The sequence below is a fragment of the Cyprinodon tularosa genome, unplaced genomic scaffold, assembly GCF_016077235.1.
Source record: "Cyprinodon tularosa strain WSP-4 unplaced genomic scaffold, ASM1607723v1 ctg586, whole genome shotgun sequence".
Lineage (NCBI taxonomy): Eukaryota > Metazoa > Chordata > Actinopteri > Cyprinodontiformes > Cyprinodontidae > Cyprinodon > Cyprinodon tularosa.
In genome coordinates this window covers 151,787-172,426 of record NW_024039325.1, presented here as the reverse complement: position 1 = coordinate 172,426, position 20,640 = coordinate 151,787, and the positions used below count along the sequence as shown (strand labels likewise).

The window sequence follows — 20,640 nt, the reverse complement described above, 5'->3', positions numbered from 1 at the left end:
GTTCCCAATGGGAAATTCCATTGGGACCAAGTAGCACTAAATTGGTGCCTTAGAAACGACGCTGTCAAGGAACGCTATGGACAGAGGAAACATGCAAGAGGAGGAGAGTTTAGTGTCGGAGGTCGTGGATGAGTCTCCTCCGTCATCCATTTTTTATTTAGAGGAGGAAAGCGGGGACGAAGATGTTGTGGAAGAGGACGCCAGGGCGGCAGAAGCTTGGTTTGGTGTAGAAGGCTTCCAGCCGTACATGTTTGAGCCCTTGCCTCGCAACGCTGCCAGTTCTGTTAGCTCTACGCCTGCCGAAGACACAGACGTCCATCCCCGTGAACACTGGGACGCAACTCAATGGGAAAGGAAAGGATTCTGGTTTCAACCGTTGCGTATATTAGCTGCGACATATGAATCAAGATGCTATGACCGAAAACATTTGATTGACAGATGACCGTTGATATATGATTGGCTGAATTTAGGTGTTCAGGCTGACGTAGAACTAACTGGCCTGCAGGAGATAACGGAAAAAAAAAACATTTTAAGACAGGATTCTTTTTTTAAATAGAAATTTTCTAACTTTTGGGACAATATTGTTTGATAAAGAGTACATTTATATACATGTTTAAGAATGATTTGACATTTAAATATGACTTCGCTACAATTTTAAGAGAATTCATACAGGATCCAAACGGCTGTGGCAAAGGGTGAAAGCACCTGGTGCAGCGTTGGGCAGAGCAGAGAACACAGTGTCATTTAGATTAATTCCATGTTTTCATTCTAATTAGCAGATCACAGCTCTGAAAAAACAAATCTAAGAAAAGTTTAAACTTTTTAAAATCTGTGTGTTTGCTCTTCATTTGGGGAAGTGTCGGCCTACTGGTTAGAGCATTGCACTTGTGCTCTGAGAAGGCTGCAAGTACCCAGTGTGATCCCCACAGCCTGCAATCTGGGTCCCTGAGCAAGACCCTTAAGACCATCCTTCTCCCCGGGCGTTGCACAATTGCCGCCCACTTCTCCCCAAGGGGAGGGGTTAAATGAAGAGGTAAATTTCTTCAGTGGGAAATCATTAAAGTTCATCATCCACTTAGAATTATATAATGGATCTGGGTTTTTTCGGATTTTAAATGGAAATCTTGTTCCATTGACAAGCTGTCTGACTTACCTCCTTAAATCAAGGTCAAATCCACTTATTTAATGAAAAAATTGAGGTAAATAAATTAACAGCAGTCACTTCAAACCAATGAGAAAAGAGATGCCCTGGAGACCCATGACTTATGAAGAAACCTGACAGTGAGCTGGACTCATAGGTTTACCAGAATACTTCTATATCTGTCTGTACGTTAGCAGTTTAAAACATCGTTTGCTGCATTCATTAATGTAGAAAGAAACCAAAATAAGCAACAAGTCAAGCTTCTCTGTACAAAGGGAAGAAGATTAATAAATAAGCGTTTTGTCGTGTTTTCTTGTGCGATCCGGCATGTTCCTCTGGGCTTCACAGCAGATTCTAGACCTGGTGTAAATTGGTTGGATGTTTTGGTACCTTTACACAGCCGGCCTAAATAACGGGGTTCCTTCTCTCGTTGATGGCTGCGGAGGAAGGCCTGCATCATTAGTTCCTGAGAAGATGATCAGAGAACATGTGGGGCATCTGGGGACCAGGGCTGCTCTAAGATCCACAGACTTGGGGAAAATGTCCTAGTAGTTTAACTGAATAATAAATGAACCTATGCTTGGGTCACCATGTCCTGGATGACCAAAAATACTCACCAGCAGGTTGTAGAAAAGCTAAACAAAGATTTAATTTGGTGGGAAGTGTGGAAGCATGTTTTTCCTTTGCCTATTTGTGAGATTAAATATTTTGAGTTTGCCTTTCCTCTGCATAAATAGGGGGGATTGTTTAGAAGTCTAGTACCAGTCTGTATGCAGGAGTATGTTCTGTATGTTTGTGTGAGAGAAAGTTCTTTATGTAGGGATGGGATAGTTCCAAGGGAGAGTGTGTGTTGGGAGTTGCTGTATAAATATATGTAGTGAGCGTTGCCCAGTCAGAGCTCTATCTCTCCATCTGAGGACATTAAATATATTTGAACCTCCTCTTGCAAGAGCATCTGCTTCCTCCTGGGGAGTAAAAATGAGCACTGAGAGTTGATATTCAAGGAAGAAAAGGTTTTATTTTACTCTGCAGAGGAGAATGACACAAGACAGCTGAATACAGCTCTGAGTGTAATTCTGAGGCGTTCAGTTACCCACATATAAAGACTCCACACCTCACACAAACGAACATTGAATCTTCCCAACAGAAACACTTTAGTTCATCAAAGGACATAAATTTGCTCAGATAAACATTTCAGACATCTGTTTTCCGTTCACACCAAAAACAGGACGTGAATCTTGAACACAATAAGGACATGTTTTATCCATTTTCCCTTTATCTAACCTAGGGGGGAAACTTCCTTTCAAACCTCCTTCCTTTCCCTACATCAAGTAATCAAGTAATCACTCCTATTCAGGAAGCGAGAAAAGGCAGACTTTAAAATTTAATCTAACAAACAGGCCAAGGAAAAATATCATTCCACACTCCTCAACTCCACAGAAGCAATAAAGTTGCTGAGAATTGAAACAAGTGGACATGATCAATGTGTCCAAACACAGCTGCTGGTCTGCCCTCAAGAATGGAGAGGTGGCAGTGGTCTAGTCAAAGTTCAGATTCTCATTGAAACAGGGAGTTTAGTTTAAACCCTGGTGGTTTTGTGTTGTACCCGCAGATCTCTCCTGTCATCCTGAACACGGTGATGACCATAACGGCCGGGATTGCTGCGAAGACGCAGGCCGAGCAGAGTCAGGAGCAAAAGGCTGATGTCAGCAACCTGTGGTCCATCATGGATATCTACAACTGTAACTTCTGGTTCCTGGGTGTGGACCAGGCCACTGAGATCACAGAGAACTACGCAGAGTCTGATGGCAGTAAGGATGGAGAAACCTTCAAAGCTCAGGTCAAGGTAGAGAACCCCGCCAAGCTGAAGGATGTTCCTTAAGCTTCCCTCAGGTGGAGATCCGCTCTTCTTCATGATCTATTTTGGTCCCCCAGTCGGTCCAGATGACGCTGGAGTCTGGTCTGGGTCATCGGACGGTCCCTCTGCTGCTGGCGGAGTCTTCCCTTAACGGAGTAGCCAAGAACTGGTCGTCTCTGCTGCATCTGACGGCAGACATGACGCTGGAGGTGAGGCTGAGCTTCAGACGTGCAGGACATCTAAGGCTGAGCTTCTATTTTTTAATCAAAATCTGAGTCCTTCAAATTTGTCCTATTAACTCAAAGGGAAACCTGAGTTACCATGGTGATAAAATATGCCTAAAACACATCAAAAACAGAGCCATGGAGTTCTGACAACCCCTTTGGCAAGAATGGGAAGCATTTCAAAGAGCAATGGCGACGCATATTAGCTTCAATAGTTGGAGGGCAGTTAGCCGCTCACCTTAGCATTACTCAAAGTCTTAAGAAGATCCCTGAAGGTGTGAAAGTTTACATTGAAATTATAATTAAACTTATTATTTTACAAAGAAAGTAAATAATAGTTTAGTAATGCTGTGGGAAATATTGGTGATTCCTGAACCAGAGGATTTGGTTAGGTTAGCTAATGTGGCTGCAGTGTTGCTATGTTTGGCTACAGTAGCTAACCTGAGCCAGTGGGATTTGTTATCGTAGCTATAGGGATGCTAACTGTTGCTACACAAGCTAATCTGAAAAAGTGTGTTTTGTTAGCATAGCTAATGTAGCTACAGTGATATAAGTGATGCTATCTTTGGCTACCTTAGCTAACCGAAGCCATTGGGATTTGATATCGTAGCTATAGGGATGCTAACTTATGCTACACCAGCTAATCTGAACCAGTGTGTTTTGTTAGCATAGCTATTGTCGCTACAGTGTTAGAAGTGATGCTATCTTTGGCTACCTTAGCTAACCAAAGCCAGTGGGATTTGTTATCATAGCTATAGGGATGCTAACTGTTGCTACACCAGCTAATCCGAACCAGTGTGTTTTGTTAGCATAGCTAATGTAGCTACAGTGATATAAGTGATGCTATCTTTGCCTACAATAGCTAAACTGAGCCAGTGGGATTTGTTATCGTAGCTATAGGGATGCTAATTGTTGCTACACAAGCTAATCTGAAAAAGTGTGTTTTGTTAGCATAGCTAATGTAGCTACAGTGATATAAGTGATGCTATCTTTGGCTACCTTAGCTAACCGAAGCCATTGGGATTTGTTATCGTAGCTATAGGGATGCTAACTTATGCTACACCAGCTAATCTGAACCAGTGTGTTTTGTTAGCATAGCTCATGTAGCCACAGTAATACTTGTCACTGTCACTACCTGATCCGTACCATTGGTTCATTTGCTCATGTGCAACCAGAAATGCATCCTGAAAAAGGATCTAAATTAATTACTTATGTCGCCAATTATAAAAAACGTACTTGGCTACATTAATTAAATAATAATTAGCTACTTTGCTAAGAGAACAAATGTGTTTAGATCATTTTTGTTGTATACCTAATTCAGGCAACTCACTTTTCAGTTTCTATTTGTAATTTATTGTCATTTTTTTGTTTTATCTTTGCTTTTAATTTGTTTATTGCAAAATTATAAGAAAAAAATATAAATACAGGAGAAACTGTCCATGAATCTCAAACCAAGTGAACATCTGCTCAGATTCTGACAGGTAATGACTTTATCTCAAAAAAAGGAGCAAATAAAATAAAACAGAAATCCACAAGCATAAAATAAGTGAATAACCAAACACAAATCAGTAGAATAAGAGACTAATGTACTATTGACGTAGCTCACTCTAGCTAACTTGATTCACCTGGTTTCGTTAGCTTATGAGGGACACGCAATCGCCAGAACTCTGGTTTCTACAAGAAGACTTCAGTCATTCTTTAAAACAATAACTTTATTAATTAGGTTGTGTTCTTGCATGATGACGGTGTGTTTGTGTTTCCAGGTTAACTATTTCAATGAGGTCCATGCAGTTTGGGAACCTCTAATAGAACGAGTAGACAGCGGCCGGCGCCGGTGGAACCTGGAGCTGGAGGTAAAGCTGTTTCTGCCAGGTTATCTACTGCCTTCACTGTCCTGTAACAAAAATAACCGTTTATATCAAAGTCAGCATTATGCCTCCTGGCAGAGCATCTAATTGTTGTTATGAGGAGAAGGTTTACAGAACACTGATTTATCCATGATCATCGGTCAGTCTGGCTGACGCAGAACATCATCTCTGTACAGCTCATACCTCTGACTCAAGAATGCGACTGGATCAAGTGAGTTTTGCTTTTTTCATGCAGATTAAAAATAATCCAGTTATGGATCGGAGTCCTGTGCATGGAGACGACTTCATGTTTATTCCTGAACCTCGCACTGCCATCAACATCTGCTCCAAAGACACCCTGAATGTCACGGTCTCCAAGTGCAGCCTGAATGTCTTCCAGAAGCTGGCAGAGGTACGAGACTTGGTCCCTTTCAGAACGGCGGTTTCATGCAGCAGAGTTTTCAATTCATTCAGTTTATTTCTATAGCTCCAATTCACATCATGTCATCTCAGGTCACTTTCCAGTTCACCAGATCATCCAATTAGTTTGATTCAAAGTTTTCTATCTAAGGAAAACCAGCTGATTGCATCGACTCATTGACTCTTCAGCAATCCCTCACACTAAGCATGCTTGTAGCGACAGTGGAGAGGAAAAACTCCCTTTGAACAGGAAGAAACCTCCAGCAGAACAAGGCTCAGTGTGAGCGGCCATCTGCTGAGGCCCACTGGGGTTCAAGGAGACAGAAGCAGACATAAAAAAAAAAGCATAGATACAAAAGGCAACTGTCAACCAGCTCCACAGGCGGCCCCGTCCAGGAAACACACAGCCAGGCAGACGAGCTCCGAGCCAGCTCCCATGTCAGAGGATGAAGAGAGCACATGCAGTTAGTCACAGTCAGAGAAACAGGACTACACTGGAAAACAGGCCAAGCTCCAACATCTAGAAACAAAGGTGTTGATGGCAGCAGCACAGCTGATATTTCTCTCCAGGATGGAGTCACAGCCAAACAGGAACAGACCAGATGAAGCTACTATGAGAAAAAGCAGAGAGAGCAGAACGTTAGAGATTGAACTAACAGATTCTGCAGAGTGGGAGAATAGAGATAGAATGAAGCAGAATGATGAAAAAGGGGTCCCTATGTCCTCCAGCAGTCTAAGCCTATAGCAGCAGAACTATAGAGATAGCTCAGGATAACCTGAGCCACTCTAACTCTTAAATGACTTTGTTGGAACTGGATCTAAGTTGAAGGCTTAGATGAAGATGATAGTTTTGCTAACTCTGAAAGTCCAACTGGATGAAAATAGTCTTAACCTGGTTCAGATTCTATAGTTACCTCAGATGCTGCTTCACCTTCCAGGAAAAAAACAATTATCGTCAGAGGAGTGCTAATGACCTTATTTTTATCAGACTCAATTTTATGAATAAAGAATCCCATAAAATCATTACTGCTAAGAGTGAATGGATGGTTCAACAGAGCTATGGCTCTGGGTGGGTTTGGCAACTGGATTAAAGAGAAATCTAGGATTATTCTTATTCTCCTCTATTAATGAGGAGAAGTATGCTGCTCTTGCTTTACAAAGGGTCCTCTTATACAGCAGTAAACTATTTTTCCAGACTAGGAAGGATTCCCGTAGGCCTGTGGGGAGCGCCATTTTCTCTCCAGTTTCCTAGCATTTTGTTTCAAAGTACGCAGCTCTGTCATCGTTGGTCAGATCTTGCTTTATGAAGGGTCATTTCATACAGAAGTAAACAGTTTTTGGTTCATTTAGATGATGGAAACGCCTCCTAAAATGATTTGTTTCCCTTTAGGCTTTCGCTGAGGGAACGGCTTTGACCTTTGACCACACCCTGAAAGAGAAACCTCCCTTTACCATTAAAAATGCTCTGGGGATTCCAGTTATTGTGCAGCACAGCGCCTCCTTGAGGCCTCTTGGATCTGTGGCGCAAGGAAAATTACACGAGCTCTCGGTGGATCAGAGCATGGACCTGGTGCACTCCGGATTTGAGTCCACCATGGGGGGGAAGCTGTCAGCCCTGGAGAGGCAGGAGAGCTGCCTGTTTAACCTCACCGTCGGTACGAAGCCTTGTTGTCATCCACGGTTTCCACAGAAGTCAGTTTTACTGACGCCGTCTCTCTGAACCTGCAGTACCGTCCGGATACAGCGAGATCTGCAGCATCCCTGTGGACAAACCCGGCCGTCGGCTCTACAACGTTCGAGGTCCGATGCTGCAGGAGGCCGTGTCGGTGCTGCTGCAGATCGACGCCGCCGAAGGCAACAAGATCATCACCGTCCGTTCGCCCCTGCAGGTCAGAAGCACTAACACACCCCGTCAGGACCGAGACTCACCGTCTGAACGATGCTCACCATCACTGTCTGTGTCTGCAGATCATGAACCACTTTTCAGAACCCTTCTCTATCCTGAAGTACTGCGCAGCATCCAGAGACCTGCAGAGCATCGGCACAGCGGAGCCAGAGAAAGAGTTCCATATGGATCTGGATGCATACAGGTATGATTACCCCACACGGTGCCAGGTTGATGGGGTTGTTATTCTGGTCAGCTGACGGTGCCAGGCTGCTCTCTGCTTGCAGGTGTCAGCTGTTTGTGCGTCCAGCGGGCCGCCTGGACGGGCTGTACGCCGCGTCCTCCAGCTGCATGGCCTGGAAGGAGCAGGTCCACTGCAGCGCCGAGGTCCAGTCCGTCCTGCAGTGTCCTGCGTCCGACAGCAACCTGCTGCCGCTCATGGTCAGCACGCTGGCCGTCCCCGACGACCTGCGGCACATCTCCAGTCATGGCGAGGAGGACTGGGACCCCGCCTACATCATTCACCTGCATCCTGTGGCTGCACTGTGCAACCTGCTGCCGTACACAGTCAGCTACATCATGGAGGTACGGGAACACCTGGGAGGGTGGAGATTAGAGACTGACACGGGAGTGGATTTTCACTCCTGTCCCGTCCCACTCCCACAGAAAAAAATGGTGTCCCGTCCCGATCCCGGGCCAGAGTAGAAATCTAAATCCTGTCCCGTCCCACTCCTGGTGAAATTACTCCCACTCCCATCCCGCTCCCATTCAGAATGACTCCCGCTCCTGCGCCACTCCCATTCTTGTTGTTTTTGAGCGCGGGTGGAAAACTCAGAGCGGAAGTTACTATTGGTGTGCTCCCGCTCCCGTCTGCTCCCGTTAATGTTTAATCCTGTACCGTCCCAATCCCGTGATCGTTACTAATACTGACTCCCATCCCACGGGAATCCCGTGACCCATGGGATTCCCGAAAAAATGTCAGTCTCTAGTGGAGATACATCATCCATCCATCCATCCATCCATCCATCCCTCTGAGTGTTATTTTACTCTGAAGTCAGAGTTCTACTCTCTATCCTTAGAGCTATACTATAATACCTAGAGGCCGTCCAATGGGCCACCAGGCTGACTGCATCCTTCTTCTCTGCACTCGTAGCTCACGCTTTATGGGCCTGTAGATTTTCTCCTGTTTCTGTTTCTGCTCATTTTTCTCTTTGAATGTGAAACCAGCCTGTTAACACCATTCTGGTGTTTTAAATACTTTAAAAGTAGCTGCAGCTGATGGTAAATATAAATTACGGTGACCAGACGTCTCTGGTTTCCCATTTTGGACCGCCTATCCCCAGCTAAAGCTGTCCTGGCAAATGTCCCAGATTTTACCGTTTTATCCATGAGGGAGGAGCTAGAAGCAGACACACCAAAGATACATCTTTTGTCATTACATGTTTAGATGAATGAAAGATAATCTCTCAGGGCAGAAGAATAATCTGGCCTTTAATAAAGTTATAGTGAAAGCTAACAGGAATATATTTTCTATTCATAGATGCAGCTGTGCTTTTTGTTTTAACTAAGCTGTTATTATGTTGATAGGATGTTAATGTAAAGATTATATGATCCTAGTTATTCCTGTTACAAAAATCCACAGCAAAAAGACAGAAACTGAACATCTGCTGGATCCTGATGGGGATTTTTTTTAATGGTTCATATTAAATGAAGCTTTTATTTCCGCATGTTTTGATCCCATGAATTTAATGATAATATAGAGCATGTTCTCCTCCAGCTCCAAGGAAGTCGGAGCGCAGCAAGACGGGAGGAACAGCGCCGGCTGTAGGCTTTGCTTTGCGCAGGCGGTCTGCAGCAGAGCGGGGCGGGGCGGGGACAGAGGAGGGGGGATTTCAGGTTAACAGGGTAGCGGCGTCCAGCCGGCTGTGATAATAAATGTCCTTGTCTGTTTTAAAACTGCTGCCTCCTCATCTATGCGTACGTTAGCGGCTGTTTCTGTGCATAACCGTCCACATGATCCAGCAGAGGTCCAACTTCATCCTTTGCCTTTGGAAACGTTATAAGAGCTTTGGTTCAAGAAGTGTTTCCAGAAGCAGGAGACGTTTTTAACAAGACGACCGTCCATCTGTTGTCTTGTCTGACCTTTTTCCTCGGGTTGAAATGAGTTTAAAGACATTTATAAATAAAATAACGATGAGAACCTGACCAGCGTTGTGTTTGGTCTCCCTCTAGAACTCTGCTAACGTCTACGAGCTTCAGGAAGGAACCACATCGGACCTGCTGAACGCTCGCTTATCAGGGGAGATCATGTCTTTGGCGCTGATCCAGTACCAGGGCCGTGGCTGGCACGGACACATTCAGATCACCCGGGAACTGCCCGAGTTCTTCGCCGTGTCCCTGACCTGCGACACTGACGCCAGCCTGAGCGTGGACGTGAGCATCCACGTGACCAAAACCAAGAGCCGCCTTCTGCTGTCGCTCTTCAGCCCCTACTGGATCATCAACAAGACGTCCAGAGTGCTGCAGTACCGGTCCGAGGACGTCATGTACAAGCATCCGGCCGAGTACCGAGACGTCGTCCTCTTCTCCTTCAAGAAGTCCAACCTGTTCACCAAAAGCAAGGTGAGCGTCAGTCAGAGGGGCGGAGTTTAATCAGGAAGAGGTGTTTTTATCTTAGATGGTGGCTCTGTTCGAATTCATGCTGCGTCCTCCAAGGACGCGGCCTACCTGGACTGGATCCTTCCAGGTTCATGAAAATAAGGAGAGAGAAGAGTTTTTGCTGTGAATTCAAACAGATCCAGCCTTCGTACGCTCTGTCGCCTAGCAACCAGGACAGGTGACACACAAAGCAGGAAGAGAATGAATACTGAACTTTTCAAAACTGTTTCTTTTTTATTTTTATTTCTTTTTTATTATAAAGTGAACAAAGACTGACTTAATCCAGAGTGGAATAAATGTTCCAACCAGCAGGAACAGATAAAATCAAATGTAATGATTTCTACCTTAGTCAGTTAAATAACCTGCTGCTGTCATTCTGCACATCTCTGATGTTGCTGCTATTTTCAAATTACTGTAAAAATGTCCATAGCTGCATATTGGTTATTTATTCCCCAGTTTTATATTGTTAAAACACTTTACAGGATTTTATTGTTTTATCTTTTAACTCTTCCCTATTATGTTATTCTTAGACATTTTTCTAAGGTCCACATTCGTGTGACCATTTTCTTCTAAATTCTTTCTTTTTTTTAATTTATGCTGAGATTTTCTATTCTATTCTATAAAAGGGGTAGAAAGATAAAAGTAAACCTAAACAATATATGTATAAAAAATATATCTCTTTAAGTATCTATTATTTCTCTTATGTTATAAAAATATATCTATTATATTCAACAACTAAAAGTTGTTTTTTTGTTGTTGATTACAAATTGCGCAAAACAGCAATTAAAAATTAAACTCCTATCAGATTTATAGCCAACCCCCCCCCCTGCAGATCTATTAGAATCTGTCCTTAAATTAAAGCCAAACACATTTATACAGCAACAGATAAAAACCTTTAGATAAATCAAACTTTATGCAAACTTCTATTAAACTGAACTTCCAATTTTCACCACTGTTCGGCGCCAGGTACCTTTCCTCTGATCACAGCTTGCTTGGTCTCGCAATGAATCCTGGGATATCCAAGGATAGTGAGGATACATCGGACCCGTCCTTCAAATTGGGCAAAAAGAAGGACGCATTTTAAGGTCGCATAACGAGGACTCTTGGAATCCGACCAGACCTCGGCGCCGCGCTATGACGTAATCGACCTTTAAATCTGGCCTTCTGAGGACGCAGCCCATGAATTCAAACAGAGCATTTCTCTCACACTGATAGTTAAAGGTTGGGATGTTTCTAACTCAGATCCCACAGAGCTCAGTGGTGCAGAATGAAGGTATTACATTTACAGAAAGAAAATTTGTGTTGTGATTTTATGTTCAGCTCAATTCCCAGCTGGGAATTTATATTTCTGATATTCCGTAAAAGTTCAAAAAAAATCCCCTGGACTTGGTTTCCAAACTTTGAAGACGTTTCTCCACCTCTCCAGGAAGCTTTCTCAATTCAAATGTCTGGATCCGCAGTGAGTTGAGTGATTGGACCCCTTAAGGGCTTTAACCTTTAATATTGGCCTGGTTTCCCTGATATGTTAAAGGAGCATTCAATGGTAAAGACATCTAACATATCAAAATGAAAACAACATTAAATGCCAAATGCTGCCCTTTGTTTGGGTAACCCTGGAAGCTCTCATATGATTGGCTCAGGAACCAGGAAGTAAACATGGGCTACTGCAACATGGGGGGGGTATTGGTGTTACGATGTGATACGTGTCACAATACTGGGGTCACAAAAAGATATCAAGATATTCTAATGCCGCTATATATTGCTATATTTTTCCCACCGATCAAAATGAAATATATAAATAAGAAAGCAAGTGCTGTGAATGTTAATCAGGAGATGTTGATCATTTAGTTATTTTGGTATCCATGGTGACTTGGTCAGTCCACGTCTTCCACTCTGAGAGATTTGCTGCTGCGCCTCAAAGCTCCACGTCTCTACCTGCAGAGGAGCCATTTTTTCATCACTGTTTTAGGTAAAAATGTTTCGGTTCTTTTTATTAGATCAATATTATATTGGGCAGCCAAAAATCATGATATATCGCTAAATCGATCCCTCCCCCGCACCAAAATGCTTCCAAACCTACACATACAAACATATTAAGCTGCGTCATTATTAACGCTGTGTTTACATTTACACTTCACACATATACCTGCATTTAGTTAGTTCACCTCACATATTATTTATAACGCTCTTTAATGTCACATTAGTGTTTCATTTGCAATGAACCAGATGGGGAAGCTGCTGTGGTATAGCAGTAGCTTTATTCATGGCTCAGTAAACGGCCTTATACTTAGAAACACGTATGAATCTTACCAAAAACTAGATTCCTAGTTGCTGATTTGCATTTTATCAGGTTATACGCCAAGAGATTATGGAAAAAACAGAAAACATCTTTTTGCTGTTTATCAGACTTTGGCCTTGGCCAGCACACATCATTTCAGCAGGATTTCCAAAGAACATCGGTCGTCCACCATCGTCTACATAGTGCAATAAAGAGAGAATAAAAGCAGCGTACAATGAGGAGAAGGTTTGAGGAAAACACTAAGATATCTTTGAGATGTAGCGCTGAACTTATGAAGTGTTTTAGAAAGCTGTTTGGAATCATTTATCCATAAATGTTTCCCCCTCCAGAGGATAAAGTTGAGTAAATCGTTTTCAACTGTTGAGCTACACAAGGACGGTGTTTGTTCATTTTCCAGTAAATTTCCAATTTATAGTTAATTTGAAACATGATTAACACCAGAATCCATGTTTGGAACAAACATCATCCAAGAACTCCAGATTCTTTAGTTTTTACTCAAACCTTTAAGGGAAATTCATCCAGGAGGTTCTTTCCAGATTCATGGAATAACTGGTCCTCATCAGCTGCAGCTCCTCTGTAGCAGGAGGAGTTTTTGCAGTAGAAGCTTGAATAGCCGAGCTGCTCTATCTGAGACGATAACCTGAGCTGCAGCTTGAATCTGCCTGTTGTTGCTTTGCAGCTGCAGCTGTGCATCTCCACCAGTTCCTGGTCGGACGGTTTCTCCCTGGACACAGTGGGAAGTTACGGCTGCGTCCGCTGTCCTGCCACCAACATGGACTTCCTGGTAAGTTCCTCAATCCTCCGCTGTCTTTTACGTCAGCGGGTTCCTTTGTTCAACCTTCTCCTGTTCTCTCTGCAGGTAGGCGTTAGCATCCAGATGAGTAGCTTCAACCTGACCAGGATCGTCACTTTAAGTCCTTTCTACACCCTGGTGAACAAGTCCTCGTATGAACTGGAGGTTGGGGAGTTGATCAGCCAGACGTCCATCAGGTGGCACTACATCCCTTCCTCTGAAGTAAGTTAACCTTTCTATTGAAGTTTTACCAGCAGATCAGATCTGGTCTGATTATATCTGATCAGGACCCAAAGAAAAACCTTCAGGTTTCTCTGATCTCTGGAGGGTTGAGACTTTCTTGTGAAGGCGTTCTGTTGTGTTCCAGTACATCCCTCTGTGGCCGGAGAACTCCTCCAAGAAGCTGTGCGTCCGTGTGGTCGGATCGTCATCCAATTCCAAGTTCTTCTTCTTCAGTCAGCAGGACAACGGCACCCTGCTGAGCATGGACATGGTCTGTGTCCCATCTCTTCATCCCTGCCTTTAACATAGTTTGGTTCTCTTACCTCAGGCTGTCATTGCAGTGTGGAGGGATCATCGTGGACATCAACGTCTCCAACCACTCCACCATCATCAGCTTTAGTGACTATTATGACGGAGCAGCCCCCGCACTGTTGATTAACCACACACCCTGGGCCACCATCAGCTACAGACAGAGGTCAGACAACAGAGTCTGCACAAACACTGAAGAGATCAGATGCTAGAGCTCCTACAGTAGATGACGATGATGGGTAGCCTCGTGAGACCATCCTGATCTCGCGAGCTTTCAAGGTTTCACTCGCAGATCAGTCTGGAGACTCTCCGTTAAAGAAAATTTGGAGCCGTTCACCAAACGAACGTCCAATCAGCGTTGGCTTTGAGGCGGGTTGAGGTGTGACGCAACGAGAAGCGCGACAGTTCAGTCTAAAGAACATGGCGGCTTCAGCCGATGAAACTAGCGTTAGCGTGGCTATCGAGCAAGTTTTATGGGAATTACAGAGTATTTCTTCACTGAAAGAAGAGCAAAACACTGCTCTGGAGGCTTTTCTCAGAGGAAAAGATGTTTTTGCTCTTCTCCCGACTGGTTTCGGCAAGAGTTTGATCTATCAATTGGCTCCTCTTCGTCGTCGCTCTGTTAGTACGTCATATGCTTCGTTGATCTGATTGGTTTATTACTGCAACGGAAGGTTAGATGATGGATGCTCATTTACCCCATTTCCACTACCCTTTAAACCGTGCCAAGAACAGAGATAACTGTTGAGTGTAAATCTCACACAGAACTGAACTGTACCGTGCCAGACCCAACGGTACCGTGCTAACATGGTACTAGTTCATCAGTAGGGCTCGGCGCGGTTCAGTTCTTGCATGAGCAGACCGCCTCATCTCCTGACAGTCAGCCTCCGTAATCAGGAAGTTAATAAAATCCTAGCTCCCCTACCGTGCCGCACGATTTCCAGTGATTATTCTGTTTAGCAGTGCGATGAACCTCAACGTTTGTCGTTGTTTCCTGCATCTGGAAGCCCTGATTAGACGATTGTTTGTCGTATCCACTTCCCAAAAGCCGACTCTGTCAATAGATTGACCAAAGGCTGCCTTCTTCTCCTGACTCTCCGCAAACAACGAAATACCACAAATATAACCAAGTTCTGTAATGTAAGTTGTGTTCATATACGCTGATGCCCAAAGCTAGAAGGATCTTCTGCTGTTTTGCACTTGATCTTGAGAAGCCTTTGGCTGAAGGCTCTTGGTTGTTGTTTTATAGTCTTTTGAGGAGGATTCTCATGGTTTTCCATCATTTTCTTCACTTTATAAAGAATTCCTCTTTGTGAAATCAAGTGTAGAAGTTCTAGAGGAGTTCCAGCCGTGAGTTTTCCAGCCTTCTTTAAATCTCTGCTCTTATCGTCAGAAAGCAGGGAGATGATGGTGTTGGGGATATATTTCTGCCAACGTTTAGCAAAACTAAAAATACTGTATTCCTAATATTCCTGCTCTGCATTCTCTCTACCTCCCTTCAGCTCAAACACATTTTCATGTCTGTAAAAGTCAGAGATTAAATATAACTTTAGCAGAAAGTAACACGCAGCTATAAACCGCCATTAAAGGAAAATTCCGGTTTTTAACACTTTTAGCCCATTTTCTGTAGTGTCCAGGATGAAATCGAATGATCGACACCAAAAGTTTGACAATTGGTCCTGTCTCTGCTATTTGGCTCATGCAGAATCCCCCCCTGGCTGCTTCAGAATGGCTTGCATAGTGCATGTCCGATAATGTCCTTAAAACAACCTTAAACATTCTTTTTTTAAAATATGCTACTCATCGGGTCGTCAGCGCTGTTCAATGACGTTCAAAAACAAGTTTCGTAAAGAAAAAACGTTCCTGTAGTGTTTTATTTAGCATTTTGTAAATCCCATTGAGTTCTGTTGGAATAGTCAATATTCCCCTGCCACCGGAAACGGAAATGGGGCCTGTTTACACAGTTGTAGTTTTTTCGCAAGGCCCAAGTGTTTCTGCTTCACTCTGTGTACTCCGACGTCGAGGTGCTAACGTCTCTGTTAAACACTTTAAAAAACTCTGAAAATGGAATACGAAAGGTGGATTCTTCTCCTACACAGTGGTCCTACATTCCCAAAGTATAGAGACATTGTCACCAACTAGTGGTCTGGAGTGTGCAACGCTTCAGATTCGAACGGGAAGCGGAAGTTTATAAGCGGTTGTGATGTATCGGAAAAAATAGTTCTGGGATTTACAAAATGCTAAATAAAACAAGACAGGAACGGTTTTTCTTCACGAAACTTTTTTTGGAACGTCATTGAACAGCGCTGACGACCCGGTGAGTAGCATATTTAAAAAAAAAGAACGTTTAAGGTTGTTTTAAGGACATTATCGGACATGCTCTATGGAAGCCATTCTGAAGCAGCCAGGGGGGGATTCTGCATGAGCCAAATAGCAGAGACAGGACCAATTGTCAAAATTTTGGTGTCGATCATTCGATTTCATCCTGGACACTACAGAAAATGGGCTAAAAGTGTTAAAAACCGGAATTTTCCTTTAAACCGTGAGCACTGACAGGCGGCCTTCACAGCTGTTTACTACAAATGTTAGGAGGAACTTATTACATCATCTTTTATCTGACATTGGTTGATGGGACCCTATTGCAGTTAAATCTTTGGTTCTGTTATCATGGCTCCAGATCTTAGAAGCTCCAACATCCATCAGAAACACTTCTCCCTGACCCTGCGATCATTTAACAGGTTCTGTAGGAAGGCTGTATTTATGACTAGATGATGGGTCGATGAGAGCATGTCTCTGGATGTTGGTGTCGCTGCTATGAGCAGCCTGTAGGAGGCTCCATTCAGACCCCTGGGTCTGTTCAGAACGACCGGTGGACCGGGAGTTTGAATTTACAGAGATGATAGAAATTCTATTCATTACGTTTCTTTCCTCTCTTCTCATGGCAGCAAACTGACAGGATAGTGATGTAAAAAAACCTTTATGTAACTAGAAGATTGGAAACAGTCTGTGGACAATGTTGGCTCAGTCTAACTACACTCAAGTAGATATAGATATATATATATATATATATATATATATATAGAGAGAGAGAGAGATAAATATATATGTGTGTGTGTTTTCCAGCCACTTTTGTTAAAATGATCATTTTCTCATTCTCTAGCTTCTTTTCCGAACAACTTTATGATTAACCAGAAGCAGTTCTGCACAAATATATTGCTATTTAATATGTCTGATGAAATTGTTTTTATAAACGTATTTTGTTTTATTAAATAAAGCATTTTAAACATCAAGATCATTTCATTTGATGAATTTTAGCGCCAATTAAGGCCTTAATTTAAAAAATAACAATTTAATGACTTTTATTGATGTTTAATGACCAGTGTTAACCCTGGTTTAAACCAGTGACCTAGCAGCTGGTCATGTGACTGGGATTTAAATCCCCGCTAGGCGGACGCTTTCAGCCGCTCATCTCGTGTAACTTTGACCTTCTACGGACCTCAGACTGTTACATCCGGGCCGCCAAACTGCAGACATGCCCCAGTCACTGGGCTGTGCTCTAAAATCAGCATTTTAATGGAGGCCTGGCATTCTGTGGCAGACAGATGACTCCACACCTGTAGGGGGCGCTAGCGTGCACGGCTATGTCAGATCCTCCCTGAGGTTGCCGCACTGAGGCATCCATTTTGCATTTCTAAGGTGTTTCTCAGGTTTATGGAACATAAGATTGTAGTTGTAGACCCACCCAAAGAATGTATTTACTAAACTGGTCAATAAAGAAGTAATTTCTTCATTTTAATTCTTTTTTAATCTCCAGCGGATCAGATGAAGTCCATGAGCTGAAACCCTGCGAGGCTCGGCGGTTCGTGTGGGACGACCCAGCGGGAACCCGTAAGCTCTGCTGGAGCTGCAAAGGCCGTTCAGAAGAACTGGATCTGCTGAAGGTGTGACTCACGCCAACGTACCCTGACCAACCCTAACCAACCCCAACCAACCCCAACCAACCCTAACCAACCCTGACCAACCCTAACCAACCCCGACCAACCCTAACCAACCCTAAACAACCCTAACCAACCCTGACCAACCCCAACCAACCCTAACCAACCCTAACCAACCCTAAACAACCCTAAACAACCCTGACCAACCCTGACCAACCCTAACCAACCCTGACCAACCCTAACCAACCCTAAACAACCCTGACCAACCCTGACCAACCCTAACCAACCCTAAACAACCCTGACCAACCCTGACCAACCCTGACCAAACCTAACCAACCCTAACCCTCCATGTTTAGCTTGTATGTGGTTTCCTGAGCGTCTCTGCCTATCGTTAGACAGTGAGCTCAGTTTATTGGGTAAATAGATGAAGTTACCTTAGAAACAGAAGGTCCTGATCTACTGAAGGAGCTTCAGTGTCCACAGAATGTGAGCAACTATTCCTCAGTAAGTCCTGATGTGATAAAGGACGTTTAATGACTAGATGTTTGCTACATTAGAGGAATATTTTCACAAAACCAACATTGTTTTTCATGCAGTTAGAATAGAATATTTTCTCCGGTGGACGAAGACGCCGCTGTAGGGACCAGATCTGCTCTGGGCCCCACCCCTTCTATGACATCATCATATGGCAACTACACAGGGACAAACTGAATCGCACCCGTTTCTTAAGGATCAAATCTCAACATATAATTCCCAATATTTGCTATTATTTTAACTTTTCATCGGCGATCTAAAGTAGTTAAAGTAGAAAACAATCATTATCAGTATGAAGGAAACTTTGGCCTTCTAAGACAGACTGAGTTCTGCCGCTTAACAAGAAGACTCTAAAAGTCTAGCTTATTTTTGTTCTTTTTATTAAGATCCGAGGACAGAGGAGGACAAATGGAACATCTTAAAAAATGACTTTCTCAGAGATTTTAGACAAATAAAACAGTTATTCTGCTTTTAGAAAACAAACGGTTGTTGTTGACACAAAGATAAAGTAGCGTAGCTAAATATGGCTAACTGAGCGAGCTAACCTGTTAGCTAGTGAGCACAGCTAGCCACAGCGCTACCCAGCTCTCCCCCTATAAACCATAGCCTCACAGTAAATTTGTTCACCAGAAACAGATTTTTATTCAGTTTTGTTATCAATCAGGAAAAACTTCATCGTTCGTTAAACACGCTAACGCTACAGATGCTCCCGACTCGGTACCCTGACGATGTGTGATGTTATTATCATTGTCTGGGCAACCACAATGTTTTACATTGTGTGGCAACGTTCATCCAATCATGTAGTGCAGAGGTGAAGGATTAGCGGACCGGGGATCAGGACCCACCTGCTGCCAGATCCAGACTCACCTGATTTAAAACATTTATATGTTGTCTAATTTGACTTGCGCCTCTTCTCCAGTTAATACGGTAAAGCCCTGGGGAGCGTCCGGCTCCAGGCTGCACGTGATCCAAATGAGCCAATGAGCTGTCAGTCTGGGTTGCTGCTGCTGCTACTTTTAGACACAGCAGGCAAACCTGTGGCAAGCCGGGCGATGGGAAAGAAGGAGAAGACCATGAGAAAAAGAGAGCAGAGAAAGTGTGGACTGCTGGAAGAACTGCGGTGAACTGGTGAAAGAAAAGTGAAATGGCGTGCTCAAAGATGACCCTGCACATTTAGAGGATGTTTGGCTCAACCTGCTGCTGTGAAGCAGGATTCTCCACCATGAACAGAATCAACAATAAATCTGGATCCAGGCTCAAAATGAGCTCCTTGATATGTGCTTGAGAATGGCTTAGTCTCCGGTTAAACCCAGGTTTAAAGCCTTGCAGGGCAGCCTAAAGCCCACTGCCAACATTAAGACAGAAAAAAGAAAGAAAATAACAAACCATCAGTTCAAATTTAAAATTTTTCCATTTTAGATTTTAAGATTTGCATAAAAACCTCTTTTTATTTCAGAGTTAAATTCTGTTTAAAGTAACAGATTATAATTAAAAATGTCTCTGGACCTTTACTGGTTGATGATATTTTTTTTGGACCGTGCTAATTTTTAATCGGTTAATCCTGGTGTAGCGTAGCGTCACGGGCACGCTCAGGGATCTGACCACCTTAGCAGATCTGGGACCCACACCGGGCCTCCTGCTCCTCCGCCTCTCTTTCTAAATGAGTCCAGGTGTGTCTAAGGGACGGGTCCATCTTGTCTTTGGGTTTTCCTCCACAGATGTTAAATCCTCACACACAGCAGAGAGTCTGATGTGTTTAACTGAGCGTGTCTCTGTTTCCTCCAGGATGATGTGGGTCAGTTTCTTTTTGACGGCCAGTCTCATGTCCACTGGGTTTCCTTCCTGGACGGCCGGCAGCGGGTGTTGCTGTTCACCGAGGACACCGCCGTGGTGACCAAGGCTCGGCAGTCGGAGGAGCTGGAACAGTTTCAACAGGAGCTGAAGGTGTCTCTACAGAACCTCGGCCTTTCTCTGGTGGACAACAGCAGCCGGCAGGAGATTTCCTACATCGGCATCACCAGGTGAACATCAACAGGCCCTCGATGATAAGCTGAGATGGAAATAACGCTGCTAATGTTTACATGACTTCCTCCGACTGCAGCAACCCAGCTGGACTCTGCAGCTGGCATGAAGCTGTCTATTGGTCAGGACGCTCAGGGTTCATATTTAAAATAGCACAGAAACCATTTCTACTCCGCAGGCTGCTGATAACTGCGTTATCTGAGACGATTCTGAGCATAAACCAGCCTGAACACGACTGACATGAACTAGACAAGCAGTCAGGCTGCAGTGGACTGACCGCGCTCTAACTGTCGTTCACAGCTCAGGCGTAGTGTGGGAGTATAAGCCAAAGAACCGCTGGAAGTCCTTCAATCAGAAGAACATCAATCTGCTGGAGAAGACCTACCAGAGTCAGCTGAGTGAGAAGAAGGAGCTTGGCTGGGTCACACTGGAGAACAACCTGGAGGTCAGAGGTTAACCAAAAGGACCAAACGTTCTGACCGTCTGCGTAAAG

General features: G+C 43.8%; 1 protein-coding gene across 1 annotated transcript in view; it reads left to right on the top strand.

The window, feature by feature from the left end:
* The window catches only part of vps13c (vacuolar protein sorting 13 homolog C), an 84,774-nt gene extending 64,147 nt beyond the window's left edge, over positions 1-20,627 (top strand). Inside the window, exons 55-70 of the mRNA XM_038306581.1 lie at positions 2,754-2,987; positions 3,077-3,208; positions 4,987-5,076; positions 5,327-5,482; positions 6,881-7,145; positions 7,219-7,379; positions 7,459-7,580; positions 7,663-7,960; positions 9,608-9,997; positions 13,012-13,116; positions 13,192-13,347; positions 13,493-13,618; positions 13,689-13,822; positions 17,471-17,597; positions 19,911-20,146; positions 20,448-20,627. Of these exons, the coding sequence (XP_038162509.1) occupies positions 2,754-2,987; positions 3,077-3,208; positions 4,987-5,076; positions 5,327-5,482; positions 6,881-7,145; positions 7,219-7,379; positions 7,459-7,580; positions 7,663-7,960; positions 9,608-9,997; positions 13,012-13,116; positions 13,192-13,347; positions 13,493-13,618; positions 13,689-13,822; positions 17,471-17,597; positions 19,911-20,146; positions 20,448-20,604 (2,889 nt within the window). The 3' untranslated portion in view covers positions 20,605-20,627. The remainder of the gene's footprint in view (positions 1-2,753; positions 2,988-3,076; positions 3,209-4,986; positions 5,077-5,326; positions 5,483-6,880; positions 7,146-7,218; positions 7,380-7,458; positions 7,581-7,662; positions 7,961-9,607; positions 9,998-13,011; positions 13,117-13,191; positions 13,348-13,492; positions 13,619-13,688; positions 13,823-17,470; positions 17,598-19,910; positions 20,147-20,447) is intronic.
* The last annotated feature ends 13 nt before the right edge of the window (positions 20,628-20,640 follow it).